General features: G+C 66.4%; 1 protein-coding gene across 1 annotated transcript; it reads left to right on the top strand.

Moving 5' to 3' along the window:
• The first annotated feature begins 1363 nt into the window (after positions 1 to 1363).
• BAZ2A (bromodomain adjacent to zinc finger domain 2A) lies at positions 1364 to 23140 on the top strand. The gene is made up of 29 exons (XM_064498635.1): positions 1364 to 1595; positions 6941 to 7078; positions 8725 to 9315; positions 10435 to 10620; positions 11417 to 11638; positions 12319 to 12516; positions 12613 to 12673; positions 12786 to 12894; positions 13300 to 13401; positions 13596 to 13806; positions 13963 to 14024; positions 14467 to 14532; positions 14621 to 14812; positions 14925 to 15179; positions 15723 to 15937; positions 16196 to 16270; positions 16510 to 16672; positions 16808 to 16867; positions 16965 to 17100; positions 17192 to 17748; positions 18148 to 18373; positions 18634 to 18789; positions 18866 to 19029; positions 19104 to 19387; positions 19481 to 19613; positions 19830 to 19976; positions 20090 to 20316; positions 20398 to 20541; positions 20698 to 23140. The coding sequence occupies exons 2-29, from the start codon at positions 6943 to 6945 to the stop codon at positions 20864 to 20866; spliced, it is 5247 nt and encodes a 1748-aa protein (XP_064354705.1). The 5' UTR covers positions 1364 to 1595; positions 6941 to 6942; the 3' UTR covers positions 20867 to 23140.
• The last annotated feature ends 62 nt before the right edge of the window (positions 23141 to 23202 follow it).

Here is a 23202-nt window from a genome sequence, read left to right as displayed (position 1 = left end):
CAGCTCATCCTTCCCGGCTCTGGTGCAGCCCCCTCCCCCCCAGCATTTTGCAGCAGCACAAAAGAGGCATTTGCCGGCGGGTGCCTCCCCCCGGCCCCAGCCCGCTCCCGGCCAGATGGGGCTTTTGTCTGCGGCGCCCGCCGGGGCCACCCGGCGCGGGGGGGGGGGCCGGGGCCAGGCCTTGCTGCCGGTGGAGGAGGGGGCTCTTCTGCTCGTGCCAGGGCAGAGCCGGGAGCTGCCCGGGGGGGGAGGGGGGTGCAGGATCGCCCTGTGCTGACACGGGGGCACAGAGGCTGGGGGGCCCCAGTCCCATGGTGGGGGGGGCCATAGGGGTGCAGGTTCCTCCCTCGGCACTGTGAGACCCCGGCCGGCCGGAGCTGGGGGCAGAAGGGGGCCTGCTGCCCTCGGGCCCCCCCCCAGGCCCCTCGGCCGGGCCCGGCTGGCCCCGAGTCCGGGCGGCCGGGCCAAGGCCCTGCTCGGCGGCACCGATAACCGGCCCGGCCGCGCCCCGCCGAGTGGGGGGGTGGGGGGGGTGTCTTCCCCCTGGCCCCAGCGGGGCCCGCGGCGGCGGCCCGGGGGGCCGCGGGAGGCTCCCGGGGCTGATCCCGGGGGCGCGGGCGGGTCCGGCGGGGTCCGGCGCCGGGGGGGCAGGTGTCCCGTGTCCCCCCCCCGCCGGAAAGCGCTGCTGGCCCTTTAAATGGCGGTGCGGGGCCGGGAGGGGGCGGTGGCGCCGCTGACATCAGCGCGGGGCTGGGGCAGCGCCGGCACCGGCACCGGCACCGCCGCCCGCCAGGTACGGACCGCGCCAGCCCCCCGCCCCGGGACCGGACCCCCCGCGCGGTCGCGCCGAGCTCCTGCCCCCGCCCGGGGCCCCGTCGGACCGGACCCCGCTCCGGGCCGGCCCCCTTCCTCCCCCTCCTCCCCCTCCCGGTACCGCGCGCCCTCCGCGTCCCCCCCCGCCCCGCAAGGGCTCGGGACCCCCGTGGCGCCCCGCCCGGCGCCCTGTGACGTCACCGGGGATCCCGGGGGGGTGGGAGCCCGGACGCCTGGGTCCTCCCCCAGCAGCCCGGAGGGGGCGGAGGGCGAGCGGGGCCCCGGGGCCCCCGGAGCCGCGGCAGGGGCGGGGGGGCCGCGCCGGGGCGGGGCCAGGCCCGGTGGCCCCCTGCGGGCCGGACCCTCCGTCCGCGGGGCGCCCGCCCCGGCGCTGCGGGTCGCCGTGCGGCGCTGGGACCGGCGGGGCGGGGCGGGGCCGCACGTGGGGATCCCCCTGCCGGTCGCGCCGCCGGGGCGGGGATACCGCCCACGTGGGCGCGCGGCCCCGCCCCCCGCGTGACGCGCGGCGCCGCTCCCCGGTGACGCCAGCGCGGCGGCGGTGACGTGCGGCGGCGGGGGGCGGCGCTAGGACCGCCCGGCGGCGCGCGGCGCTTCCTGCCCTGCGCCGCTCCGGCTCGGCTCGGCTCGGCTCGGCGGGGCCCGGCCGGTCCGGTCCGGTCCGGTCCGCGCTGAGGGGCCGCACCATGCGGAGCCCCGTCCCGCGCCGCGCCGCGTGAGCCGGGCCCGGGGCGCCCGCCGGGCCCGCACCGCCGCCTCGCCAGGTCCGGGGGCCGGGGGCGGCCGGGGGGCGGGTAACGGTCCGCGGCGGCCGTTAACGGTCGGGGGGGCGCGCGGGGGCCGGGCCGGGCCGGCGGGGGAACCGCGTCCCTGAGGGAACCGGGAGCCGGCGGTGCCCGGTGAGGTTCCTCCTCCGTCTCCGAGCGCAGCGGCGGGTCCGTTGCTCCCCCCCCCCCCGCCCCGCTCCCGTCCTGGGGAGGTTCGGCCCCCCCCTTACCGCGGCGCCCCGCGAGGTCCCCCCCGCCCCGACCATTCCCGTCCCGGAGAGCCCGGTGAGGGCCTTCCCCCCCCGGCTGCATTCCCGTCCCGGGAGGCCCCCCTGCTTTTCGGGGGACCCTGCTGAGGTCGTGTTTTTCCTCCCCCCCGCCCCGCTCCGGTCCCCAGGAGCTCCTCCTCGCCCCGCTCCGGTCCCGGGGAGCCCCGTGAGTCCCCCCCCCTCGCTCCGGTCCGTTCCGGTCCCGGGGAGCCCCGTGAGCCCCCCCCCTCGCTCCGGTCCCGGGGAGCCCCGTGAGCCCCCCCCCCCCCCCCCGCGCTCTGTTCCGGTCCCGGGGAGGTTCCCCCGTCGCTCCTCCCCTTCCCCGAGAGACCCGGCGGCTCGGGGCGGGGGGGGGGATGCGGGCGCTGTTCGTTGCAGACGGAAGGGGGGGGGATTCCTCGCCCTCGGGAGGGACCGGGCGTCCGGGCCGGCGCTGCGTGCCGGGGGGAGGAATCCCGCCGGCCGGGGCATCCCGCGGGGGGGGCCGGCTCCGCAGCCCGGTGCCAGCAGCCTTTCCCTGCGCTCCCTCCCCCTCCTGCAGGAAGTGGCCGGGAAATGGCAGCTGTGTTTGTTGCGTCTCTCGTTGTTTTTGAAATGTCCTTTTTAATCAGGTTGGGTTTCAGTTTCTGGACCTCCCCGTGCTCCCCGGCCGCACCAGCCCCGGGTCTAGGGGCCAGCTGGCCACCCCGCCTGCTCGCTGGCGAACGGGGCTGCTTTTAAACGTGTTTTCAAAGGAACAATGTCGATTAAAAATAAATAACTTTCCTTCCCCACCCCCTCAATTTAGAGCAATGGATTCCCTGGGCTGCTCGCAGGCCCCGGGGACGAGCTGAGCTAGGAGAGCCCTCAACCCGAGCCCCGTGCTCCGTGTGGGCGCGCACGCCTCCACAGCGCCTGCTCACGGCTGGGGCTCCCCGGCTCCTGGCTGGAGCTGGGTTTGTGCTAGGGCTCCCCTGCGTGCAGCACCTCCCCGGCGGGGCCCCGGCAGCCTGCGGTTACGCTGCTGCAGATGCAGGAGAAGGGGAACCAGCCGTCCTTCCCCGCGCTGCTGCACCGGCAGCCGGGGCCGCCTTTGCTCCTGCCAGCCGGGGCCGTTGGCCGCTGAAAGCCGGGCTGGGCCCGACGTCCTGTGTGTGCTTTCTTCCCCTCCTCCTTATCTGCCGCCAGCTGTTCCCCGGAGCGCAGTGCCGCCTCGCCCCGGGAGCGGGCCTGTGACACGGGCCCTGGGCAGGGGGCCAGGGCTGCCTCGGGCCCTCGTCCTTGACCCGTCGGCCCCCCGCGCAGCACCCGGCCTCGGTGCTGGTGTAGCCCGCTCACTCGGCCCGGATTCAGCTCGGCTTAGCCAGGCGCGGGTTTGCGTGTGGAGTGGGGCCCTGCTGGCTTTGCACAGGCGGTTCTCGGTTCAGCTGGTGCCTGCGCGCCTCCATCAATGGAGCCAGATGGAAGCCGGGGGTAAGCGTGTCCCTGCTGGTTGAATTAGGCTGGTATAAAATCACCTCTTAGCTGAGCCTTTTGTGAGCGGAGCAGGCCCAAGCGTTGGTTAAGTGCTGGGTGCGTTATAGGCGCTGCTGCAAACAGGTCTGGTTTTTTTTTTAATGATGGTGTGTGCAATTGCTGCCATATTGGCTCTGCCAGCTCCCCTGCGGGAGCAAGGTTGAAATCTAACCTGGAGGAATTACCCCCTGCGCACACGCGCTGTCACTGCCTCGGTTCAATCGCGATTAAAACGCAAGCGAGCCACCCACCCACCTTCCCGTCCGCTTCGCTCTCACGAGCCCAGGCTGCTGCGCCTTTAAAATCCCCATCCCGGGGCTGCGGGCTGCAGATGGCTGTGCCGGCCCGCGCGTCCCCGCAGACCCCTCCGGCCTCCCCCTCCCCTGCCTGCCCTCCCTCCCGCTCGCAGGCGCGTGCAGAGGCTCTAGCTGCATCCAGAGCCCTCACCCCAATTCTCGCCTCTGCTGTTAAGCGGTAGGCTCCAGTTACAGGCTGTGGCCCAGTTTGCAGCGTCACGTTTTATAATGTGCTGGCCGGGGGGGGAGAGGGGACGCCGCTGCCGGGCTGAGCGGCCCCGGGCAGAGGGGGCCACGCGGCCCCCGGGCCGGCCGGGATGGCATGGCGAGCACCGCGCCCAGCGCGAGCGGGGGAGGTCGGGGCCGAGAGGGCCTGGATAAACACCACGCTAACGCTTGGCAGCGCTCCCGCCCAGCCCGGGCCAGAGGTGCTGCGGGCGGCTGGAGCCGGGAGATGGAGCCCGGGGCGTCCCGGGGCCGGGGCGGCGGATCGTCCCGACCCGAGGGCGAGACGGGCGAGCGTTGCAGTGGATGAACCCTGGATACCGCCGCTGTCCCCTTTCTCCGGGGCCAGCTGCTCTCCCAGGAGTCAGCGCTGCCGCTCCTGCTCTCAAACCCCAGCCCTATTAGCTGAACCACTCCTGTTCTATTAATCTCCCTTCTCTTTAAACTCCTCTGTCACTAGCGCTCATTGTAATTAATTCCCCATCTTCCCTGCTTTTATTTTCCCCTCTTAGCTGCTGTGCTGCTCCTCCTGGCTCCTCTCCCCTCTAATTACCTCTCCTCCCTGCCCCCTCCCTCTACCTGGCGCTCGCCCAGTTTATCCCAGTCTCTAATGCTGACCTGCAGCAGCCACCTGTCCAGTTCTGGCACGTCCTTTCACCGCCTCCTCTGACCTTTAAAAGCCCGGGAGCGGCTTTCCCAGCCAGCACATCAAATGCCGGGTGGTACCGGAAAGGCTTTTTCTTTTTTTTAACCGCGCCGCGGCCGGCCTTCTCCCGCGCGGAGCCGCGGCTGCCGGGAGCCGAGAGCAGGGGCTGGGCCGGGTCGGGGGCCGGGGCGTCCGGAGGGAGGCGGCGGCGCGAGGCGCCTTCCCCCGCGAGTGCCACCTGCGCCCTGGCGAGCGGGCGGCCGGGGGGATCTCCGGCCACCTCGGGAAGTTCGGAGCGACATGTGTGCGTGTGGAAGTCGGTCACCGCCCATACGGGTTTCTCGAGCGGATGAATCAGCTGCTGTGTCCTTAGGCTGCTGGGAGAGGGCTCCACGGGCAGCCGGCGTGCTGTCCGCGCTGGGAGAAACGAGGCCGGGATGTGATGAAATCCCCCATCTTGGTTTCGACACGGGCTGTGTTGTCAGCTCCTGGCTGAAACACCACGTCCTCCCTGTGCCGGGGTGACAGCCTTTCCGCAAAGGCCGGCGGAGCCTGGGCCGCCCCTGCCCCCGGCCCGGGCAGCGGGCTCGGCGTCGCGGAGGGGACGGGGGAAGCTGGCCGAGACGGCCTCGCGCGGGGCGCGTCCCTGCCGGGGCCCGGCGAGTCCCAGGGCGGCCGGCAGCAGCCCGGGATGCTCCCAGAGGGGCGGGCGGCGGGCAGTTGGCCTTGGTGCCAGGGCACTCGGGATCTTGTCGTGTCTCTGCTGGGGCTCGGCGGAGCCGCCGGCTCTCCCGGGGCTCCGTTTGCTCTCCCTGCCCCTGCGTGCCTCGTCTGGCGATAGCTACTCCGGCGGCTCCTGGCAGTGCCCTTGGCACAACAAGGTCCCGGTCTCAAGGCTGGCCACGGCCAGGAGCCGCACCAGCAGCGTTCTGGTTTGGAGGGGGAGTGTTTGCTCGTCTCGGGCTCTGAAGGTCATCGGCATGGCTTCTTCCCCTCTCCCGTGCCTCCGGCCAGCTGCGCAAGCAGGAATCTCCCTGCAGTCGCTGGGACCCTGGGGGGCTGGTCCCAGAGCTGCCGTAGGAGGAAGAGCCCTGCACGTCGGGGCGAGGAGCTGGCCAGGTTTCTCCCTGTGCTGGAGCACTGCAACCGTACAAGCCGGTCTGGGCCTCCCTGGGGCGCCGGGGCGAGGGGGCCGCGTGCCCTGGGGCGAGGGGGCCGCGTGCCCTGGGGCGCGGAGCAGGGAGGGGCAGAGCTGCAGAATCCCCGGGCTTCTGCGCTCTCCTGTCTGTAAAATGAGGCCAGCCCGGATCCTCCCCTGAAACCGTTGATGAAGAAACGTCTCTGACAGCCGGGCTCTGGGAGGGGAAGGTGCTCCGTTCCTCCCGGCCTGGGTGGCTGCCCAGCCCGGCTCGGCCGTCTGCCCTTTGTCCAGCGGCCGCGTCGCGGAGGCGCCTCCCCGGGCTGCGGGAGCAGGGGCGCAGCCAGCCCCCGCCGCATCCGCAGTCTCCTTTCGGGCCCGCTCCATGGCTTGCTCATCTCTGCAGTAGCGTTTCTGCGCCTGGGAAGCGTCGCTTTTCCCAGGGAGCTGAGGCTTTGCCGAGTCCCTGCAAGGTCAGAAACCTGCTCTCCGAGGGGGAGTCGATGCTTCGCTGAGAAGCAGCCTCTGCTGGGTCTGCCTCCGGCGTCTTCCTCGGAGCCTGCCGGGGTTCCCAGCGCGCCGCCGCCACGGGCTCGCCCTTCGCTGGGTCAGGAGCCCTGGGAAGCCGGCAACTTAGAGCAGAGCATTTGAGTTTAATGCGGAAAGAAGTCCATGTGGGGAGCAAATGAGATTTCTCAGTGACAGCCTTCCCTGGGGACGCTGGAGCGTGGTGACAAGCCTGCACTCACGCAGGTGGCAGCTTGCCTAATGTAGGGCTGCTGGTTTGGGGGCTGCCTTGTTGCAGAGGTAGCGCAGAGGTCTCTGTTTGAATGGCCCTTGAGGTCCCGGGTGAGGGGGATTTTGCTGCCCTGGAGAGCTTTGTCGGTTACCAGCAGGCAGCTCTTTGCCTTCCCTTGCCCCACTTGTGCTCTCTTTCGAGTGACTCCAGGGCTGGGGGCTCTCCCCTGCTCCAGGCACTTCCCGAAAGGCAAGACGCTTTCCCCAGGGTTTCCTCCACGCAGCTCTCCCCGGTGCTGCTTGTTTGCAAGGAGCAGCTCTTTGCCCCAGCTCTCTGGAGCAGAGGGTTTTGGGCAGAGCCTCTGCTGCCTGGGAGCCGGCACCTGGGGCTGGGCTGGGCTGTGGGCAGATGGTCCCCCCACCCTGCTCCTCGGTGGGGGTGGCGGGGCTGGGCGTTCTTAATGGCCTGGAAGTCCCTGGTCCTCCAGACTTGGGCAGCGTTTAACCCTTCCATGTCTCTCTTTTCCTCTTCTCAGAAATGGAAACAAACAACCATTTTAACTTCACTGGCCTTTCCTCCGTACCTACTGCCTCAGGACTGAAACCCACGCCTTCCTCAGGGGACAGCCTATACACGAACGGGTCTCCTATGAACTTCCCCCCGCAAGGGAAAAGTAAGTGCCCTGGGGAGGGCAGGGGCGGCCCGGGCTGGGCACAGCTTGCCTGTAGAAACCCTCAGCCCCCCTGCCATGTGCCAGTCTCTAGGGACAGAGCGTCCTGCAGACAGCGACTAGCCCTCGGTGGATTTGGGGACCTAGCGTTCGAGGGGTGAATGGTGTGGGGCCAGTGAGCGTTTGTCCGAAGGGGAGGCGTTTGGGGAGCCCCAGCTCCCAGGCTGGCTCCGAGGAGAGGCTTGGCGTCTCGAGGTCTGTGTGCCAGCCAAGCTGCGCACCATCAGCGGGTGCGTGCAGGGCAGAATCGCATGGAGTCCTGCCGTGCCCCGGGCTCGGCAGGGCAGGGCCAGTGTAACCCCACGCACTGGTCCAGCTCTGATTTTGTGTACTCAGTAGCGGGAGGAGGGAGCATGGCCATGGAGCCCCTAGGGAGCATCCCTGTGGGAGCGAGAGCGAGGAGGTGGTCCCGCGGCCAGGCTCTCCTGGGCCAGGACATGAAGAGACTACGAGAGAGCAGTGGTTAGCATGGCCGGGAGGCAGGTCTCCCAGGCAGCGAGCGTTGTGGATCCTGAGTGGCTGCGCTAGGACTGGGGAAGAGTCGGGGAGGGGTCTGTTGTGTGCTTGCAATCGCTTTGGCCTAGAAAAGAGAGGCCTTGCCAGAACGGGGTCTTTGCATGGATTTGGCTGGTCAGCTGATCCCTGTGGCAGCCCTGCCAAGTGCTTGACTAATCCCCTGGGATTCCTGTTGCTCTGATCTAGACGCTGGCAAAGCCCAGTGGCTGGGCCGGTTTTGCCTAACGGGAGAGCTGTGCCTGTGCACACTCCTGCTCCCGGAGGCTCCAGCTGTGCCTGGGGGGCTCCGGGGGTGGGGAGGGATGGACTGCCCCGTTTTGTCTGGGTTTGGGCAATGGTCGGGGTCTCCTGGCTTTGTGTCAGGGCTGCATTGCTGCCCTGCCAGGCAAATCCCGCAGCCCTGGCTCCGCACAGCTCCGCGCTCTGCCCTGGCTTGCAGTTCCTTGCTGGCGTGGTGCCTCCTGAATTTGTCTGTGGCCTGTCACTACAAAGGCAGCGAGGTCCCAGCCCTGTGAGTTTGCCCAGCTATCTTTGCTCTGCTTCTTCTGCCAGTCAGGGGACAAACGCTCCCGTCCCTGGCTGACACACACCTGGGCGAGCTCTGCCTGGATGCACTGAAACCTGCCGCTGTCCCGAGGCGCTGGAAGCAGCGCTGGGTGCTGGCGTGCAGCTGGGCCGCTCCAGGCACTCATGGGTGGGACTGGGGGGGCTTCTGGTAGGTGAGGTGGCTGCCGTCACATCTGCCCTTGCCCTTCGCTGCCCTGGGGTAGAGATCCTGTCTTTGAGCAGGGTCCCTGGGGCAGGGAGAAGGGCTGCGTATCGAGGCTGCCTGTGCTGGGGCAGGTCAGGATGGGGCAGGAAGCTCTGCGGCTGCTGGGGTAGTTTCTCTGTCCGTCTTCAAACCCTCTCATTTGCTGCTGGTGGAGCCTGGCCGGGTTCCCGTGGAGGGAGCTGTAGTGTTGAGAAATCCCCTCTGCTCCCCACGGTGGGTGTGCTGGGGGGGGGCCCTGCAGCTCCGTGCCATGCTGTTAACCAGTTTCCCTCTTCCCCCCCCCCCCTCTTTTTTTTCACAGGTTTGAATGGGGGTATGAATGTTAATGGCTTCTCTACTGTATCTCACACTAGTACTTCAGGGACCTTCACCTCCACCACGCATTCCTCCAGCACGCCTCACCTCCACTCCTACGACTGTCTCTGGGACTACTCGCAGTACCAGCCTGCCAGCAGCGGCAACCTCAAAGACAGCAGCCCCGTCATCTCCCAGTTCTCCAGCCTCGGACAGTACCCGCTCAACGGCATTATCGGGGGCTCCCGGCAGTCATCCCCAGGGCACAACACTAACCTGAGGGGGGCAGGGCAGGAGTTCTGGGGCAACGGCACCCCTAGCTCGATGGGGCTGAACTTTGACTCGCAGGAGCTGTACGACTCCTTCCACGACCAGAACTTTGAGCTCATGCAGAACGGGCCAGCCAGCTTCTACGCGGCCTCCCAGCCTTCCCCCATGCTGAGCTCCGGCATGCAATCCTTCTCGCTCCCCCAGTGCCCGCAGGATGAGTCGGGCACCAGCGAGGAAGACACAGCCGCAGCCAAAGAGATTTCCCCTACCATCTCGGAGAACGGGGGCGGGCTGGTGGGCAGCATGGAGCTGGAAGACACGCAGCCAGGTAAGGGCCCTGGCGCTGCCAGATGCTGGGCGGGCACAGTTCCCGTTTGTAAGACCTTAGTGACCCATCAGACGGCTACTCAGGAGATGCGAAGCCGGGTACCTGGCTTTCTGCTTGTGTACCAAGCAGAGAGTTGGATCTTTTACCTGTCTGGGAAATTTGGCCTGTCTAACCCCACCTGCCCTGAATCCCAGGCTGGTTTTTGCCTGTCACGGCTTAGGGTAGGTCTTGGGATCCTGTTAGATCAGGCCAGAAGCAGCCTGCCAACGTAATTTGCTGGCAGGGTGATGTTTCCTGCTACTTCTTCCATGTGTGGATGTGGGCGATGAGACGCAGCTGCAGCCCAGGGCCTTTTAGTGCCAAAGGGACCGCACGGCCCACCTCAGCAGAAAGGCTTGCTGCTGCGCAGCCCGGGTGTGGGAAGCACAGCCTCCCGTGTCTGCTCTCCTCGCCGTGCCCCAGAGGGGTTCCTCGAGGCCGGCTTTCCAGCAGAGACCCGGCAGCATGGCTGGGAGTGAATGCACGAGGACTGACCCCCAGCCTCGGGATGAGCTGGGGAGGACCTGTGGTGGGTGAGCCTATGTGGAAAAGACTGGAGGAGGCAAGGAGCACCGTCCCCAAGGCCCAGAGAGAGCCGCTGCAGCATGGGAGTTTGGGAGGGGGCAGCGGCTGGGCATGGTACCCCAGAGCGCTCTGGCTGACCGCCAGCCTGAGCAGGAGCCCTGGGCCAGAGCCGGCTGGGAGCGAAGCGAGGCCGCCCGGCTCCCGATCGCCTCCGGCGCCGTCCCCGGCGCTCTGACGCAGCACAAGGGATCGGCAGCCGGGCCCTGCAGTGCAGGAGCTGGGCGGAAAGGCCGCTTCTCGCAGGGCTGCCGCGTGCGCCCTCTCCCCTCCCCAGCTGCTCTGCTCCTCGGGGGCCTGTGCACAGCCACAGCCGGCCCTGCTGGCTCCCCGCTCCCGGCTCCGCACAGCTTGGCAGCAGAGGAGCTCAGTGCTGTGCTGCCTCCTGGGACACGAGAGCTTAGTGATACCCTGAAGCAGGGATGGCAGAGGCCCCGGGCTCTGTTGCTAACGCATCCTGCTATCACGGGTTTGTTTTTGGTTGGTTGGTCTCTTTAGACTTGAAGATATGCGGCTACAATGGGTCCACTGCAGCTGTGGTGCCGCTCAGCCCGGAGGCGTCTGTCTTGGCACCCGACGCGGCCGGCGGCTGCCTGGGAGACGCGTCTCCTATCACCGCTCCCCTGGAAGATGCTCACATCCTGAGCGAAGACCCTCTGGAGCCCTTTGAGTCTCTGGCCAGAGGTAGGGCAGCTGCCGCCCTGCTCAGAGGGGCTGGGCCGGATCAGGGTGTCGGGGCCGCAGTGGGCAGGACGGGCAGCTCTCTGGTCCGAGGTCGTGCAGAAGGCTCAAGCCAGACATCTTCTGAGCTTCCCTCCTCCTCCGTACGCAGCGCTCCCTCCGGGGAGCTTAGCGGGCCGAGCGGGGGCTGTGCGGTATGGGGAAGCCTGTCCCGCCTCCTCTCCTCGCCTCCGTCCCCAGCGCAGGGAACATCGCCCTGGCTCCAGCCCTTCTGCCCAGGGCGACGCGGGCCAGGGCAGGGAGCCGGGGATGACTGAGGCTTTTCTCCAGTGGCTGCTTCCTAGCGCAGAGTGCCAGCCCTGGGCAGGCCTTCCCAGGCGAGGGGCGGGCCTGCGGTGCCGGCTTCCCCCTTCGCAGCGCCAGCCCTCCTCCACCTTATCCCTTCCCTTCCCAGCTCGGTGACGAAGCTGTTACTCGGTGCCTGAACTTCCGCGCTGGTGAACATCACCATCACCATCACGGCCATTTTGGGCTCCGCTTCCCAAAGGAGGGGGCGTGGCTGGGGGCCGCCGCGGCCGCCGAAATCCCTTAACCCCTCTCCTGCCGGCCCCTTTTCGGCTGTGGGGGTTTAATTGTTCCGAGCTGGTCCTGCTGCCAGCCCCCGATGCCAGCTCTTCCCAGCGGGGCTGGCAGGGCTCGGGAGCAGCGATGTGGGTTTGTTTGCCCTTGACGTGTTCGGAGCCATGTGAGCGTCCCGTGTACGGTCCGGCTGAGGTTCTGGTACTGATGCCCCCTCCAGACCCAGGGACTGGAGACCTCTACGAGATGGACGACTCTCAGCTGGTGAGCGACAAATCCCCCCTGGAGGAGCCCCCTGACATGTCCAGCCTGCACTGCTCTGCCAGCCCCTCCCTCAACAACTCCAGCTCCTTCAGCCTGCTGGAGGACGACAGCCAGCCTTCCCACTCGCTCTTCGCCAGCCCCAGCTCGCCGCCCGTCCTGGGGGAGGCTGTCCTGCAAGGTATGTGTCATGCCCAGGATGGAGCCAGTTGCAAGTGGCCTTGGAAGCGCTCCAGGGCGCTGTGCAAAGCAGTTCACGGCCAGCAGAGACGACAAGTCCCAGCAGGCAGGGCTGCGTTTCCAGCCAGCCGTTCAGGCCGTATCCGCCAGCTGGCTCCCCCCGGGCTGGGGGGAGGGCTGCTGCCTGGAGTCTCCCTTGATCTGCATTTTCTGCGGCAGCACCTTTGTGTCCGGGCTGCAGGCCCCGGGCCAGCGCCGTGAAGTGCACGTGAGCAGAACTGGGACCCTGCGCATCCCAAAGCCCTCGTGGCGGGAGCGTAAACCACGAGGCGGCTCCAGTTTGGGGCGCGTGTGCTGGGAATGGCCGGTCCTGCCAGCACTTTGCCTGGGGAGCTGGGGAGCTTGTCCGGGGAAGAAAACTGCCCAGTTACAAGTGACTGCCCTTAGCACACCCTCGCCGGGTGTGAGCCCTGGTGCAGGGGCCTCCTCCGCTCGGTGGGCAAGCAGCTGAGTGCGGCAGGGTCTGGCCGTAGCCGGGCTGTCGTGTGGGCGGCATCCGGGAGGGGGACACGCGGCTACATTTCCCCCACGGTTGGATGGGGGTGGGGGCTGTCTGGTTTCATGGGCGGAGCAGGAAGGGAGCAGAGCTCTGCGGTGACGTCCCTGACCTTGGCTTTGCAGACAGCAGCGTAGACCTGAATAGCAGCAGTCACGCCGGGCCGGAGGAGTCGGAGTCCCTGGAGCTTGACCCTCCGCTGGAGCCAGAGTCCCCAGCCCCTTCTCCAGAAGAGGAGGAAGCTGGTGACAGCTGTCCGGAGACTTCAGCTGCGCCCGAAGGAGAGAGCGAAGAGGCAGCCCCGCTCAGCGCGTCAGCTGGTGGTGAGCAAGGAGGCTCCTCCCCTGGCTGTGCCAGCCACGGGCGACGGGCCCTTCAGCCGGCGCTCGCTGAGCCGAGGGTCTCCGCTGTCTCGGCAGGTGATGTCCCACGGAGGCGCATTGCCACCCAAGAGGAGGTGCGCTTCCCCCTGCAGCACGGGTACGTGGTGCCGTCCCCGTCCCTCTGCCCCGTCGCCAGCCCCGCTGCAGGCCGCCATCCTCGCACGGATGAGGCTGTGCAAGGCCCCGGCTGAGCTGATCTTTGTGCCCAGGTGGAGGAGAGAGGTGCGGATCAAGAAGGGCAACCACCGCTGGCAGGGGGAGACGTGGTACTACGGGCCCTGTGGGAAGAGGATGAAGCAGTTCCCGGAGGTGATCAAGGTAAAAGTGCCGGGGTGAACTGGGCCGGAGCAATAGCAGCGTCAGCGAGGAGGCCTCCTGCCAAACCAGTCAAACCGGGGCTGCTGATTTGCCCCGTGTCCACCCCGCGCTCTGCCAGACCCCTTGATCACAGAGCGGGGATGCCGCTGCTCAGCTGCTGAGTCTCCTGGATGCTCACGAGGGGCCGTGCCACATGAGCGGCAGCGAGCAGCGGTCCCACAGGGCCCCCGGCCAGCCATGTTCTCTGCCGGGCCAGCGACGGCTGCCGCCTACCCAAAAGCAGCTGCTGTCCGGCTCAGGGTGCAGGCGTTGCTGTCGGCAGCCGCATCCCTGCCGCGGAAGAGGCTGTGCTGAGCCTGCCCCCTGCCCTGCACCCCCCTCACAGAGCTCTCCTCCTCCTCCCAGTACTTGAGCAGGAATGTGGTGCAGGACGTCCGGCGCGAACACTTCAGCTTCAGCCCCCGCATGCCCGTTGGAGACTTCTATGAGGAGCGGGACACGCCTGAGGTGGGTTTTGGGGGAGCCGGTGGGACACAGCCCCAGGTCTGCCCTGCCTGGAGCTGCCGCCTGGGCTGAGCTGCCCTTCCCACGCGGCTGCCCAGGACAGTCCCCGCAGGGGACAGAGGCCGTGCCGTGGCTGGGACACTGCTCCGGCAGCAAGGGTGCCCGTTCTAGGAGTGAGCCTTGATTTTTGCCTGCAGGGTCTGCAGTGGGTAAAGCTGAGCCCTGAGGAAATCCCATCGCGCATCCAGGCCATCACAGGCAAGCGCGGGCGACCCCGCAACGCAGAGAAGGCTAAGCCCAAGGAGACGCCCGCTGTGAAGCGTGGCCGGGGCCGGCCTCCCAAAGTCAAGATGGTCGACTTGCTGAGCAAGACGGATGCTCGGCTGCTGAAGAGACTGGAGGCCCAAGGTACCCCCTTCCCTGGCCCCCTGGGAAGTGCCACCCTGCTCCAGCTTGGGGTGTCTCCTGGGGCAGAGATAGCAGCCAGCTACAGCCTGGCTCTGGAGCAGCATCAGAGCCCCAGCGCCTTGTCCCTCTCACTGACCCTCCTCTCCACTCTTGCAGAGGTGCTCAGCGAGGAGGACAAGCTGAAAATGAGCAAAATCAAGAAGAAAATGAGGCGGAAGGTACGAGTGGCAGCGTGGGGAAGGGTGGGGCTGGGTGTGGCCTGCCAGAAGCTGTCTCTAGGGCCTTGTCCGGCCTGCTGTGGCTCTGGATCCAGCAGCGGTTGGGGTTGAGCTGCCTCCTGGGGCTCTGCCAGTCGCCGGGTGCCTCGGGAGCCTACCCTTCCCACAGGGGCGGGCGTTAGCAGTTCCTTCCTCTGGCAGCGCTGCCGCCTCCCGTGCGGTGAGCCGTGCCCAGCCTGCGGTGCAGCTGTGCGTGGGGCTCTGCCTGATCTCACAGCACCGGCTGTGCCGGGGCTGCGATCCCGGCGCTGGCCAGGCCGCAAGCACTGCAGCTACCCCAGCAGAGCAGCCATGGGCAAGGGGACCGCCTCTTTGCTCTCCCTGGTGTGGGAAGGCCTCACTTTGGCCACCAATTCCCTGAGCTGGATCTCGTCCTTTCCAGGCCAAGAACAAGCAGAAGCAGGAAGCAAAAGCTCCCAAAGCAAAGGAGGCCAAGAAGAAGTCCAAGGTGAGCGCATGGGGGTACAAGGGGGCCTGGAAGGGGGCCGTGGGGGCAGAGTCACTCTGCCCATGCGACCCCTGTGATCTGTCCTCAGGCCAAGGAGAAGAAGGGCAAGACAGAGAAGGGCAAGGAAAAGGTACGGCCCAAGGAGAAGAAGGGCAAAGCGTCCCGCAAAGTGGACAAGAGCCTGTTGGCCCAGCGGCGCCTGGAGGAGCGTCGACGGCAGCAGCTGATCCTGGAGGAGATGAAGAAGCCCACAGAGGACATGTGCTTGGGGGACCACCAGGTCAGCTGGGCCTTGAAGCGGGATGCAGAGGGACTTGGCTGGGCTGAGCTAATGAGCCACCTGCCTGCCTGGTGCCTTGCACCCCCTGAGTGTCACATCTCCTTCCCTGCAGCCTCTGCCAGCCTTCTCCCGCATCCCAGGCCTCGTTCTGCCCAGTCGCGCCTTCTCCAACTGCCTCACCGTTGTGGAGTTCCTCCAGAGCTACGGCAAGGTCCTGGGCTTCGACCCAGCCAAGGATGTGCCCAGCCTCTGCACGCTGCAGGAGGGGCTGCTGGGCGTGGGCGACAGCGCGGGCGAAGTGCAGGACCTGCTGGTGCGGCTGCTGCAGGCTGCTCTCTACGACCCCGGCCTGCCTTCCTACTGCCAGGTGAGCCGGCGAAGGGCACCGCTGGCGCCACTGGCCTCGGCTCCTAGCCCTGCTGCAGACTTCCCCCTTTATCCGTGTCCCCTGCCCTGTTTCCTCGCTGCTCCGCCTGGGCTAGTGGTGATGGTGGGGCTGGTGTTTCACAGAGGCGCAGGGTCCTGTGGGCTTGGGCAGGAGACCACCGTGATTTGGGGTTCTGCTTCTGCTGCTGCAGCCGAGGGCTGCACAGCCTCCCGCCCCTTCTCTCTGTGCTGTTCAGCTCCTGGCCTCATCCCACGTGTTCTCGGCCCCCAGAGGCAGCCTTTGGGATGTTCCCAGCCATCTGTCCTGCTGCACAGGCCTTGGAGCATGACAGGCAAGATGCCTGTCCAGGCCCAGCCTGGCTCTCTTGTGACACTCTTGGGCTCGTTCTCACTCTGGTTTGGGTTGCCTGGCCCTGGTTTTCCCACCCATGAGGTGCTGGGGTCCTTTTTATGCCCTGGAAAATCCCCCATTTTTCCTAGTTGTTGGGAGGAACTCCCTAAACATCTCTTCTGCTCTCCCCAGTCCCTGAAGATCCTGGGGGAGAAGGTGTCAGAGATAAACCTGAACCGTGACACTGTTTCTGAGATCCTGCGCTGCTTCCTCATGGCATATGGGGCGGAGGACGACCTGTGCGATGGGCTGCGGACGAAGCCCTTCCAGGCGCTGCCCCCGGACAAGAAAGCAGCTATCCTGGCCTTCCTGGTGAATGAGCTGAACAGCAGTGCCCTCATCATCAAGTGAGCGAGGGGGGTGCAAAACTTGTCCTCTTGCATCCTGGCCACACTGAGGCCAACCGCAATGCGGCCGTGCGCCTGCTGCCTCGCTGCCAGCACGTGCTGCCAGGCCTTGGAGTCCCCATGGGCTGTGCTACCGCGGCCCCTGGGCACGGGGTGGGAACGGCTGGGCTAGTTTGTGTCCCGTGTGGGCCCATCTCCTTCCCTGTCAGTGCTGTGCAGAGCCAGTCCTCTGCAGCTGAGCCCCTCGTCTCCTTGCAGTGAGATCGACAAGACCCTGGAGAACATGTCCAACTATAGGAAGAACAAGTGGATCATCGAGGGCCGGCTGCGCAGGTGGGTGCTGCCAAATCCAGCTTGTGAAATCCATGACCTGCCGTCTCTATGCGGGGACTGTTGTGGCTGGCAGCGGCTCTGTTGTCTGTGAAACATTCCCTGCTGCTCCCTTATTCTCCCCAATGGAGATGGGACCCTGCGCTAGAAGTGTCTCAGGCTGTCACATAACTGTGGCCAGCTGTGGGGAATGGAGGGTAAATCAGTGGGACATACCGTACACTTCTGCTGTGGTTTGGCAGGTTGAAGATTGCCCTGGCCAAGAAGACAGGCCGTCCCGAGTCAGAGATCACGGGCTTGGATGATGGGCGGAGGAGACGCAGCTCTCGCCTCACAGAGGAAAACGGCCTGGAGATGGAGGAGGAGGAGGAGAGCCGAGGCCGGAAATCCCGCAAGGATGAGGAGGTGACGTGCCCGTGTGGGGTCAGCTGCTCGTGGGGAGCAGTTTGGACCAGGGTACAGCGGAGACTGCGAACTCAGCCTCCTGGGTTCTCTTCCTAATTCTGCCAGCGTTTTCCTGACTGGTCTCCTCTCTTGCAGGCTGACACTTCTGCATCCAGTGTCCCTGAGCTAGAGAGACAGATTGAGAAGCTCGCCAAGGTAACCCGGCAGGGATGGGGCTGCGGGGCTTCGCTGCTGGTGCAGCTGTCTTGGGGGCCCCTCCTAGCCCTTCACCCCCACTGTGCTCTCCCTACAGAGGCAGATGTTCTTCCGTAAGAAGCTGCTCCATTCCTCGCAGACGCTGCGGGCAGCCTCTCTGGGCCAGGACCGGTATCGGCGGCGGTACTGGGTCCTGCCCCACCTGGGTGGCATCTTCGTGGAGGGTACGGAAGGTGAGTGGGGAAGCGTTCCCAGTGAGGGCAGCACTGGAGGCCCCTTCTGGAGGGGATCCACGTGGTTCGCCCCCTCTTCTTGCCCTTGCAGTGGCTGAGCCAGTGCCAGAGGAGCGTGCAGAGGAGAAGGTGGCTTCCCACGTCTCCCTGGTCAAGGAGGAGCCAATGGACACACCCATTCCTAACCGAACGAACTGCACGGCCTCGCGCTCCCGGGGCCGGCCGCGGAAGAGCAAAGAGGAGCTGTCCCAGCACTGTGGGCCCAAACCTCCTCCTGTCAACGGGGTCCTGGAGGATTCGGTGTCCTTGGGCCAGAGCCAGCACGACCTCAGCCAGTCTGCCTTCCTGTCCTGGCTGAGCCAGACGCAGTCGTCCCTGCTCAAGGACTCCGTGCTCACCCCGGACAGCAGCCCCGGCAAGGGGGAGTCGGGGCTCCCGCCTGTTGAAGCCCTGACTGACGCTGCAGTAGAGGAGGAGAATGCCACAGAGGCTACAGAAAAACAGGGGCCCTGGTTCAACCTGCTGCCCCGGACGCCCTGCGATGACCGTGCCCCCCTTGCTACCTCCTCAGCCGAGCCCTTGCCAAGAGCCAGCTCGCAGCCCCGCAGCCAGCACCGGGGGGAGCAGCCCAAGGCCTCGGCCAGGCAGGTACGTGCTCAGACGTCCTCTGTGGGAGGAAGTCCTGGGGAGGAGGGAGGCTGCGTCCAGGACTTCCATTTCAGCATATGGTGACTGACCCCTTGGGAAATTGCCTGTCCTGAGGGATGGGGAAGGGACCTGCCTTGAGGTCTTTGGAGGAGAAAGGCAGGGGGATCCTCTGCCTGGGCACGTGTGACCCAAGCGGCCAGGAAGATGCTGTTCTTATGGATGCACACCTGCATGCTGGGAACTTGGTCCTGCTGCCCTCAAAACCTCTGGGCCAAGGCTGCAAGAATTGGAGATGCTGCCTAGCGGAGGTGGCCACGGGTGGCTGCAGTGCCTGGGGTCGGGGGCCCAAGGAGCGGGTGTATGGCTGGCCCTTCTCTGACTTGCTCTGTCTCCTCCCAGCTGAACGGCGTCCCTGCAGATGACCCCACGTCTCCCCTGCTTGCTTCCACACCGGTCCATGCTGGCGCCAGGGTCCATGGCGCCTGCCCCAGGAGTCGGAGCAGCCTGGAGAAGCTCCAAGACCCGCCAGGGCAGCCCAAACGCCGGGGGCGGCCCCCTACAAAGTTCTTCAAGCAGATTGAACAGAAGTACTTGACCCAGCTGACCGAGCAGCCCGTTCCCCCTGGTGAGCCCCCTGCCCCTCTCCTTCCCTGTCTGCCCTGCCCAGAAACCCCAGACCCTCTCATGGGTAAAACCATGCTCTTCCCAGGCTAAGGCGTGTGCATGTGAGAGCCATGGCCTGGATTTTCCACTCCTTGATGAAAGCACAGTGTGTCCAGCAGGCAGTGGCCTGCACTGCCATTCCCGGGTCCTGCTCCCTGCTGTGCGGGGCCCTGGAGCAGGATTCTGCGGGTGCTGAGCTGGCTGTGTGCCATTGCCTTGCAGAGATGCAGAGCGGCTGGTGGTGGCTGCAGGACCCTGAGGAGCTGGAGGCAGTGGCCCGTGCCCTGCACCCTCGGGGAATCCGGGAGAAGGCTCTGCATAAGCACCTCACCAAGCACAAGGATTACCTGCGGGAGGTCTGCCTGCGCACCACCACGGGTAAGGACTGCCCGTGTGGGCCAGGGCACGCGCCCGGCTTCGTGCCTTCCCTGCTGAACCCTTCCTCCCCCCCCAGACCCCATCTTCCACCTGCGCCCAGAGGCAACCGGCGCCGCCGTGTCTCGGGAAGCCTTGGCCCAGTGGTCGGTGATGGAGAGGGCCTACGAGACCGACCTCTCCATCCTGCAGTGGGTGGAGGAGCTGGAACAGCGTGTGCTGATGGCCGATCTGCAGATACGGGTAGGTGCTGGGAAGGGGCTGCTGGCAACATACCCTCGGCCTGTCGCCCTCCTCTGAGCCTGCCTCTCTCGCAGGGCTGGACGTGTCCCAGCCCCGACTCCACGCGGAATGACCTGCAGTACTGTGAGCACAAGGTGGAGCCCCTGGAAGACATCACCATCAAGAACCGGCGGGAAGGACTGCCCCTGTGCCGGGAGCACACCAACCCCCTGGACCTGGCGGTTCTGCGGCTGGCGGCACTGGAGCAGAACGTGGAGCGGCGCTATCTGAAGGAGCCGCTCTGGCCGCTGCATGAGGTGGTGGTGGAGAAAGCGGTGCTGAGCAACCCTGAGGAGCTGAGCCTGGGCACCACAGAGATGTGAGTCCCTTGTCCTCGCGCAGCCGGGACCAGTTTAATTAGGATATGGACAGCCTCAGCTTAGCGCTGCCTTCCCTTCCCTACCGTCCCCAGTGCATACGAGATCACGCCCCGAATCCGGACGTGGCGACAGACTCTGGAGCGGTGCCGGAGCGCGGCCCAGGTCTCCCTGTGCATCTACCAGCTGGAGAAGTCCATCGCCTGGGAGAAGTCAGTCAACAAAGTGGTGAGAGCCTCCACGCTGTCCCTGCCAGGCAGGAGAGCCACGTTCCCTCGGGGTCGGCATGGCCCAGCCGTGCCCGGCCAAATTCCCAGCCGCAGGATGGCTGCGGGTTTGAGGCCGTGCCGCCTGGGGTGGCGGGGGTGGGGAGGCCCGCTCCACGGGACCAAGCTCACGTAGCCCCGTGCGCCGCGCTGCCTGCCTGACCCCCGCTCCCCGCAGACCTGCCTGGTGTGCCGGCGCGGAGATGACGACGAGCACCTGCTGCTGTGCGATGGTTGTGACCGTGGCTGCCACCTCTACTGCCACCGGCCCAAGATGACGGAGGTGCCCGAGGGTGACTGGTTCTGCTCTGTCTGCCTCTCCCAGGTGGGTCGCGGAGGAGTCCCTGGACATCAGCTAGCAACCTCTGCCCCACAGGGGCGTCCCAGGGCCGGGAGCCCGGCTTGCTCAGGCTGTGACCCCGTTGCTCTTCCCCACAGGCGGAGGAATATCGGGACCCCAGCTCGCCCCGGCGAGGCAAGAAGCGGAAACGGGGGCGTCTCTTTGGGGTGGGCTTCGTGGAGGCGGATGAGAGCCCCCGGCGCCGGGCAGCTTCGCGCCGCCGCGAGGGCCTGGCGGTGCCCCGCTACTCGGGCGAGGGCCTGTCCCCCTCCAAGCGGAGGGGAGTGTCGTTGCGGGGCCAGCCCAGCGACCTGACCTTCTGCGAGTGAGTAGGGGCGCAGGGGTCCGGGGCCCCAGGGGCAGCCGCGTCTCTCGGCTCCCTCTGACCGAGTCCGTCCGCCCCCAGGATCATCCTGATGGAGATGGAGTCGCACGAGGACGCCTGGCCCTTCCTGGAGCCCGTGAATCCCCGCCTGGTGCCCGGCTATCGAAAGATCATCAAGAACCCCATGGACTTTGCCACCATGCGCACGCGGCTGCTCCGGGGCGGGTGAGTGCAGGGTGCTCCGGGCCGTGCGGGAGCCCGCGGAGGGCTGGGCTGCCGGCTGCGCCCGGGCGAGCCGGGCTGGGGGCTGGGCCGGGCTGGCAGGGAGCCCCCAGGGGCTCGCGCTCCGGCCGGCTCCTGACGACCGCCTGCTCGCCCCAGGTACACGAGCTCCGAGGAGTTTGCGGCCGACGCCATGCTGGTGTTCGACAACTGCCAGACCTTCAACGAGGATGACTCGGAAGTGGGCAAAGCCGGGCACGTCATGCGCAAGTTCTTCGAGAGCCGGTGGGAGGAGTTTTATCAGGGAAAACATGCTACTAACCCGTGAAGGGGGGGCGGGCCGGGGCACCCACCTGCCTTCCCACACCTGGGCGGGGGCTCGGGGCCACCCCTCCCGCCACCCTTGCTAAGAACTGACTCCTCTGGAGCTGATCTCGCTGCCTGCTGAATTCCTACCGGAGGCCGGTCCCTGGCCAGCGTGAAAAGGGCCCCAGCCCCGCTCCGCAGGGACCACGGCCCTTCTCCGCTGCCCGGACCTCCCGCCCCCAGCAACACAAACTCACAGACTGTGTAAGCCAAAAAGAAAAAAAAAGAGGTGTTTTTTTCTTTCTTTCTTTTAAATTTTATTTTCTAATTAAAAAAAAAACAGGCACCCCCCCCACCTGACAAACGAGGAAAGCGAATCCCCTGCTGGGAATATTTAATAATAGCAATAGTTCGTAGTGAATGTGTAAGAACACTCCTGTGCAGTGTCGTACATGCATTAACGGCCAGTAAAGTGGACTTAACCCCTCGCCCGCCTCGCACCCCCCCCACGCTGCTCCCGCTCCCTCGCTGGCTCCTCCGCCGCCCCGGGCCGCGATCACCCCTTCGCCCCGCATCAGGCCTGACTGCGCAGACACTTTAGCCGGGAGGGTGGTCCCCGCCCCGGGTCCTGCCCCGGCCCTGGCTGCCCCCCTCCTGCTGCCGGGGGTCCCGCTCCCTGCACTGCCCCCACCCCGCTGCCCCGGGCTGGGACGTTGGACGGACGGACGGCCCCTCCTGATCCGGCTCCAGGGACCAAACTGGGGAGGGCAGGGGGGCCCCGGCCAGCCCTTTCCCTGCCTCCACCTCTCAGGAAGACCCCGGCCCCCCTGCCCGCCCCTCCGCGAGGACCCCCCAGGGCTGGGCCTGGGGTCCTGGCCCCCCTGGACTCCCCCCCCCCCCCCCCCCGAAATTGGGATCCCTCAGGGACGCTACTGCAGGCCCCGGGTAGGGAGGGGGCCTGGCCCGGTTCCTGCACCAGAACATGGACTTGAAGCCTCAGGCGGGCGTTGGTGTCCTGCTTCCCCCACCCCGACCCCCTGCCAGGGCGCCGGGGGTCTGCACTCGGCGGGGAGGGGGGCCGGCCCGGCCCCCTGCCCCTGGGCGCGCGCTGCCCCGGCCCCGGGGAGGCCCCAGCCCGGGGCGGCCGGAGCCCCCGGGCAGCGAGCAGGCACCTACCTCAGCGGGGAGGCGCCGCGGGGGCCGGCTCGGCCGCTGCCCCCCCTGCCCGCCGGCCCCCCGGGCTGCGGCAGCCCCGGCGGAGGGGCCGGGCCGGGCACCCCCCCAGCCCGGGGGCACCCCCCCAGCCCGGGGGCGCCCGGGGCTGGCCCGGCCCCCCCAGCCAGGATATTACGGGTACTCGCTCCGGGGCGGTTCGGCAGCTGGCGGGGCCCGCGGAGGCGCCGGGGGGGCCGCGGGCGCGTCCCCTCCATCGCCGGCCCCACAGAGCACTGAAAACAACTAACCTACCTGGGCGAGAGGGGCAGGGGGCAGCCGGCCGCGCACCCGCTCCCCGCCTGCCCCACTCCGGCGTCTTTAAAAGTAGCCTTTTTTCTATCAGATAACCTCAGAAACTTTTTATTTTATTTTATTTTTTTGCTTTGAAATAAGAGGTGGATTTGAAGTCTATTTGAACTGACTTTATATTACGCATAAATATTTATATTTTATCTAAATAACTGCGCTGTAACAAACTTTTTTTGTGGTTTGTTTTTTGGTAATGTTTTGGATCTGTCAGGTTTTTTTCCGTCGTGGGAAAGTTTTTGGGAGTCTCCGTATTGTTCTCGTGTTTGTTCGGTTGAAGTTAATTTCCCCCCTCCCGTCGCCCCGGTTTCTGACCCCGTGTAGCCCCCGCCCCGGTAACGCACCCCGCCACGGCCCAGCTCCGGGCCCGCCGCGCTGCAGACGTCGATCTGGACGGAGGGGAAAAGCTCAAAGATGTGGAATATATTTTTCTTTGACCCGTTCCGAGTCGTTTGCGAAGCCCCTGCGGTCGGGGACCCCGGCCGTCGCAGCGGGAAGGAACGACCAACGCCGAGATGTCGCGGCCCCTTCCAGCCTACGGGCCGCCTTTTTATAGACCCAAACGTGTTGTTTTAGTGACTTTTTGATAATGTACAGGTTTTGTGAATTTAAATTTATTTCTTTCTATATTTTTAGGACCAATCTCATTTTTAATAAGGTTTAAAGGAGAAAAAAAAAGATTCTAGCCCTCCTGTTTGTTGCCTGTGATGTCCCCACGAGCTGTAGGACCGTGCGTGTCGCGTTACGAGAATAAACGACTCACGTTTGATAGACACACGGTGGTCGGGCGTCTCTGTGCGAGCCGCGGTGCCAAACGCCCCCCCGCGCCCCCCCGCC

The sequence above is a fragment of the Dromaius novaehollandiae genome, chromosome 28, assembly GCF_036370855.1.
Source record: "Dromaius novaehollandiae isolate bDroNov1 chromosome 28, bDroNov1.hap1, whole genome shotgun sequence".
NCBI lineage: Eukaryota > Metazoa > Chordata > Aves > Casuariiformes > Dromaiidae > Dromaius > Dromaius novaehollandiae.
This window is presented reverse-complemented; position numbering and strand designations above follow the sequence as displayed.

Coding starts and splice junctions, on each gene's coding strand:
- BAZ2A (XM_064498635.1), top strand. CDS start 6,943: ATGGAAACAAACAACCATTTTAACTTCACTGGCCTTTCCTCCGTACCT. Junction 20,317..20,397: donor AGCGACCTGACCTTCTGCGA/GTGAGTAGGGGC, acceptor GTCCGCCCCCAG/GATCATCCTGATGGAGATGG. Junction 20,542..20,697: donor ACGCGGCTGCTCCGGGGCGG/GTGAGTGCAGGG, acceptor TGCTCGCCCCAG/GTACACGAGCTCCGAGGAGT.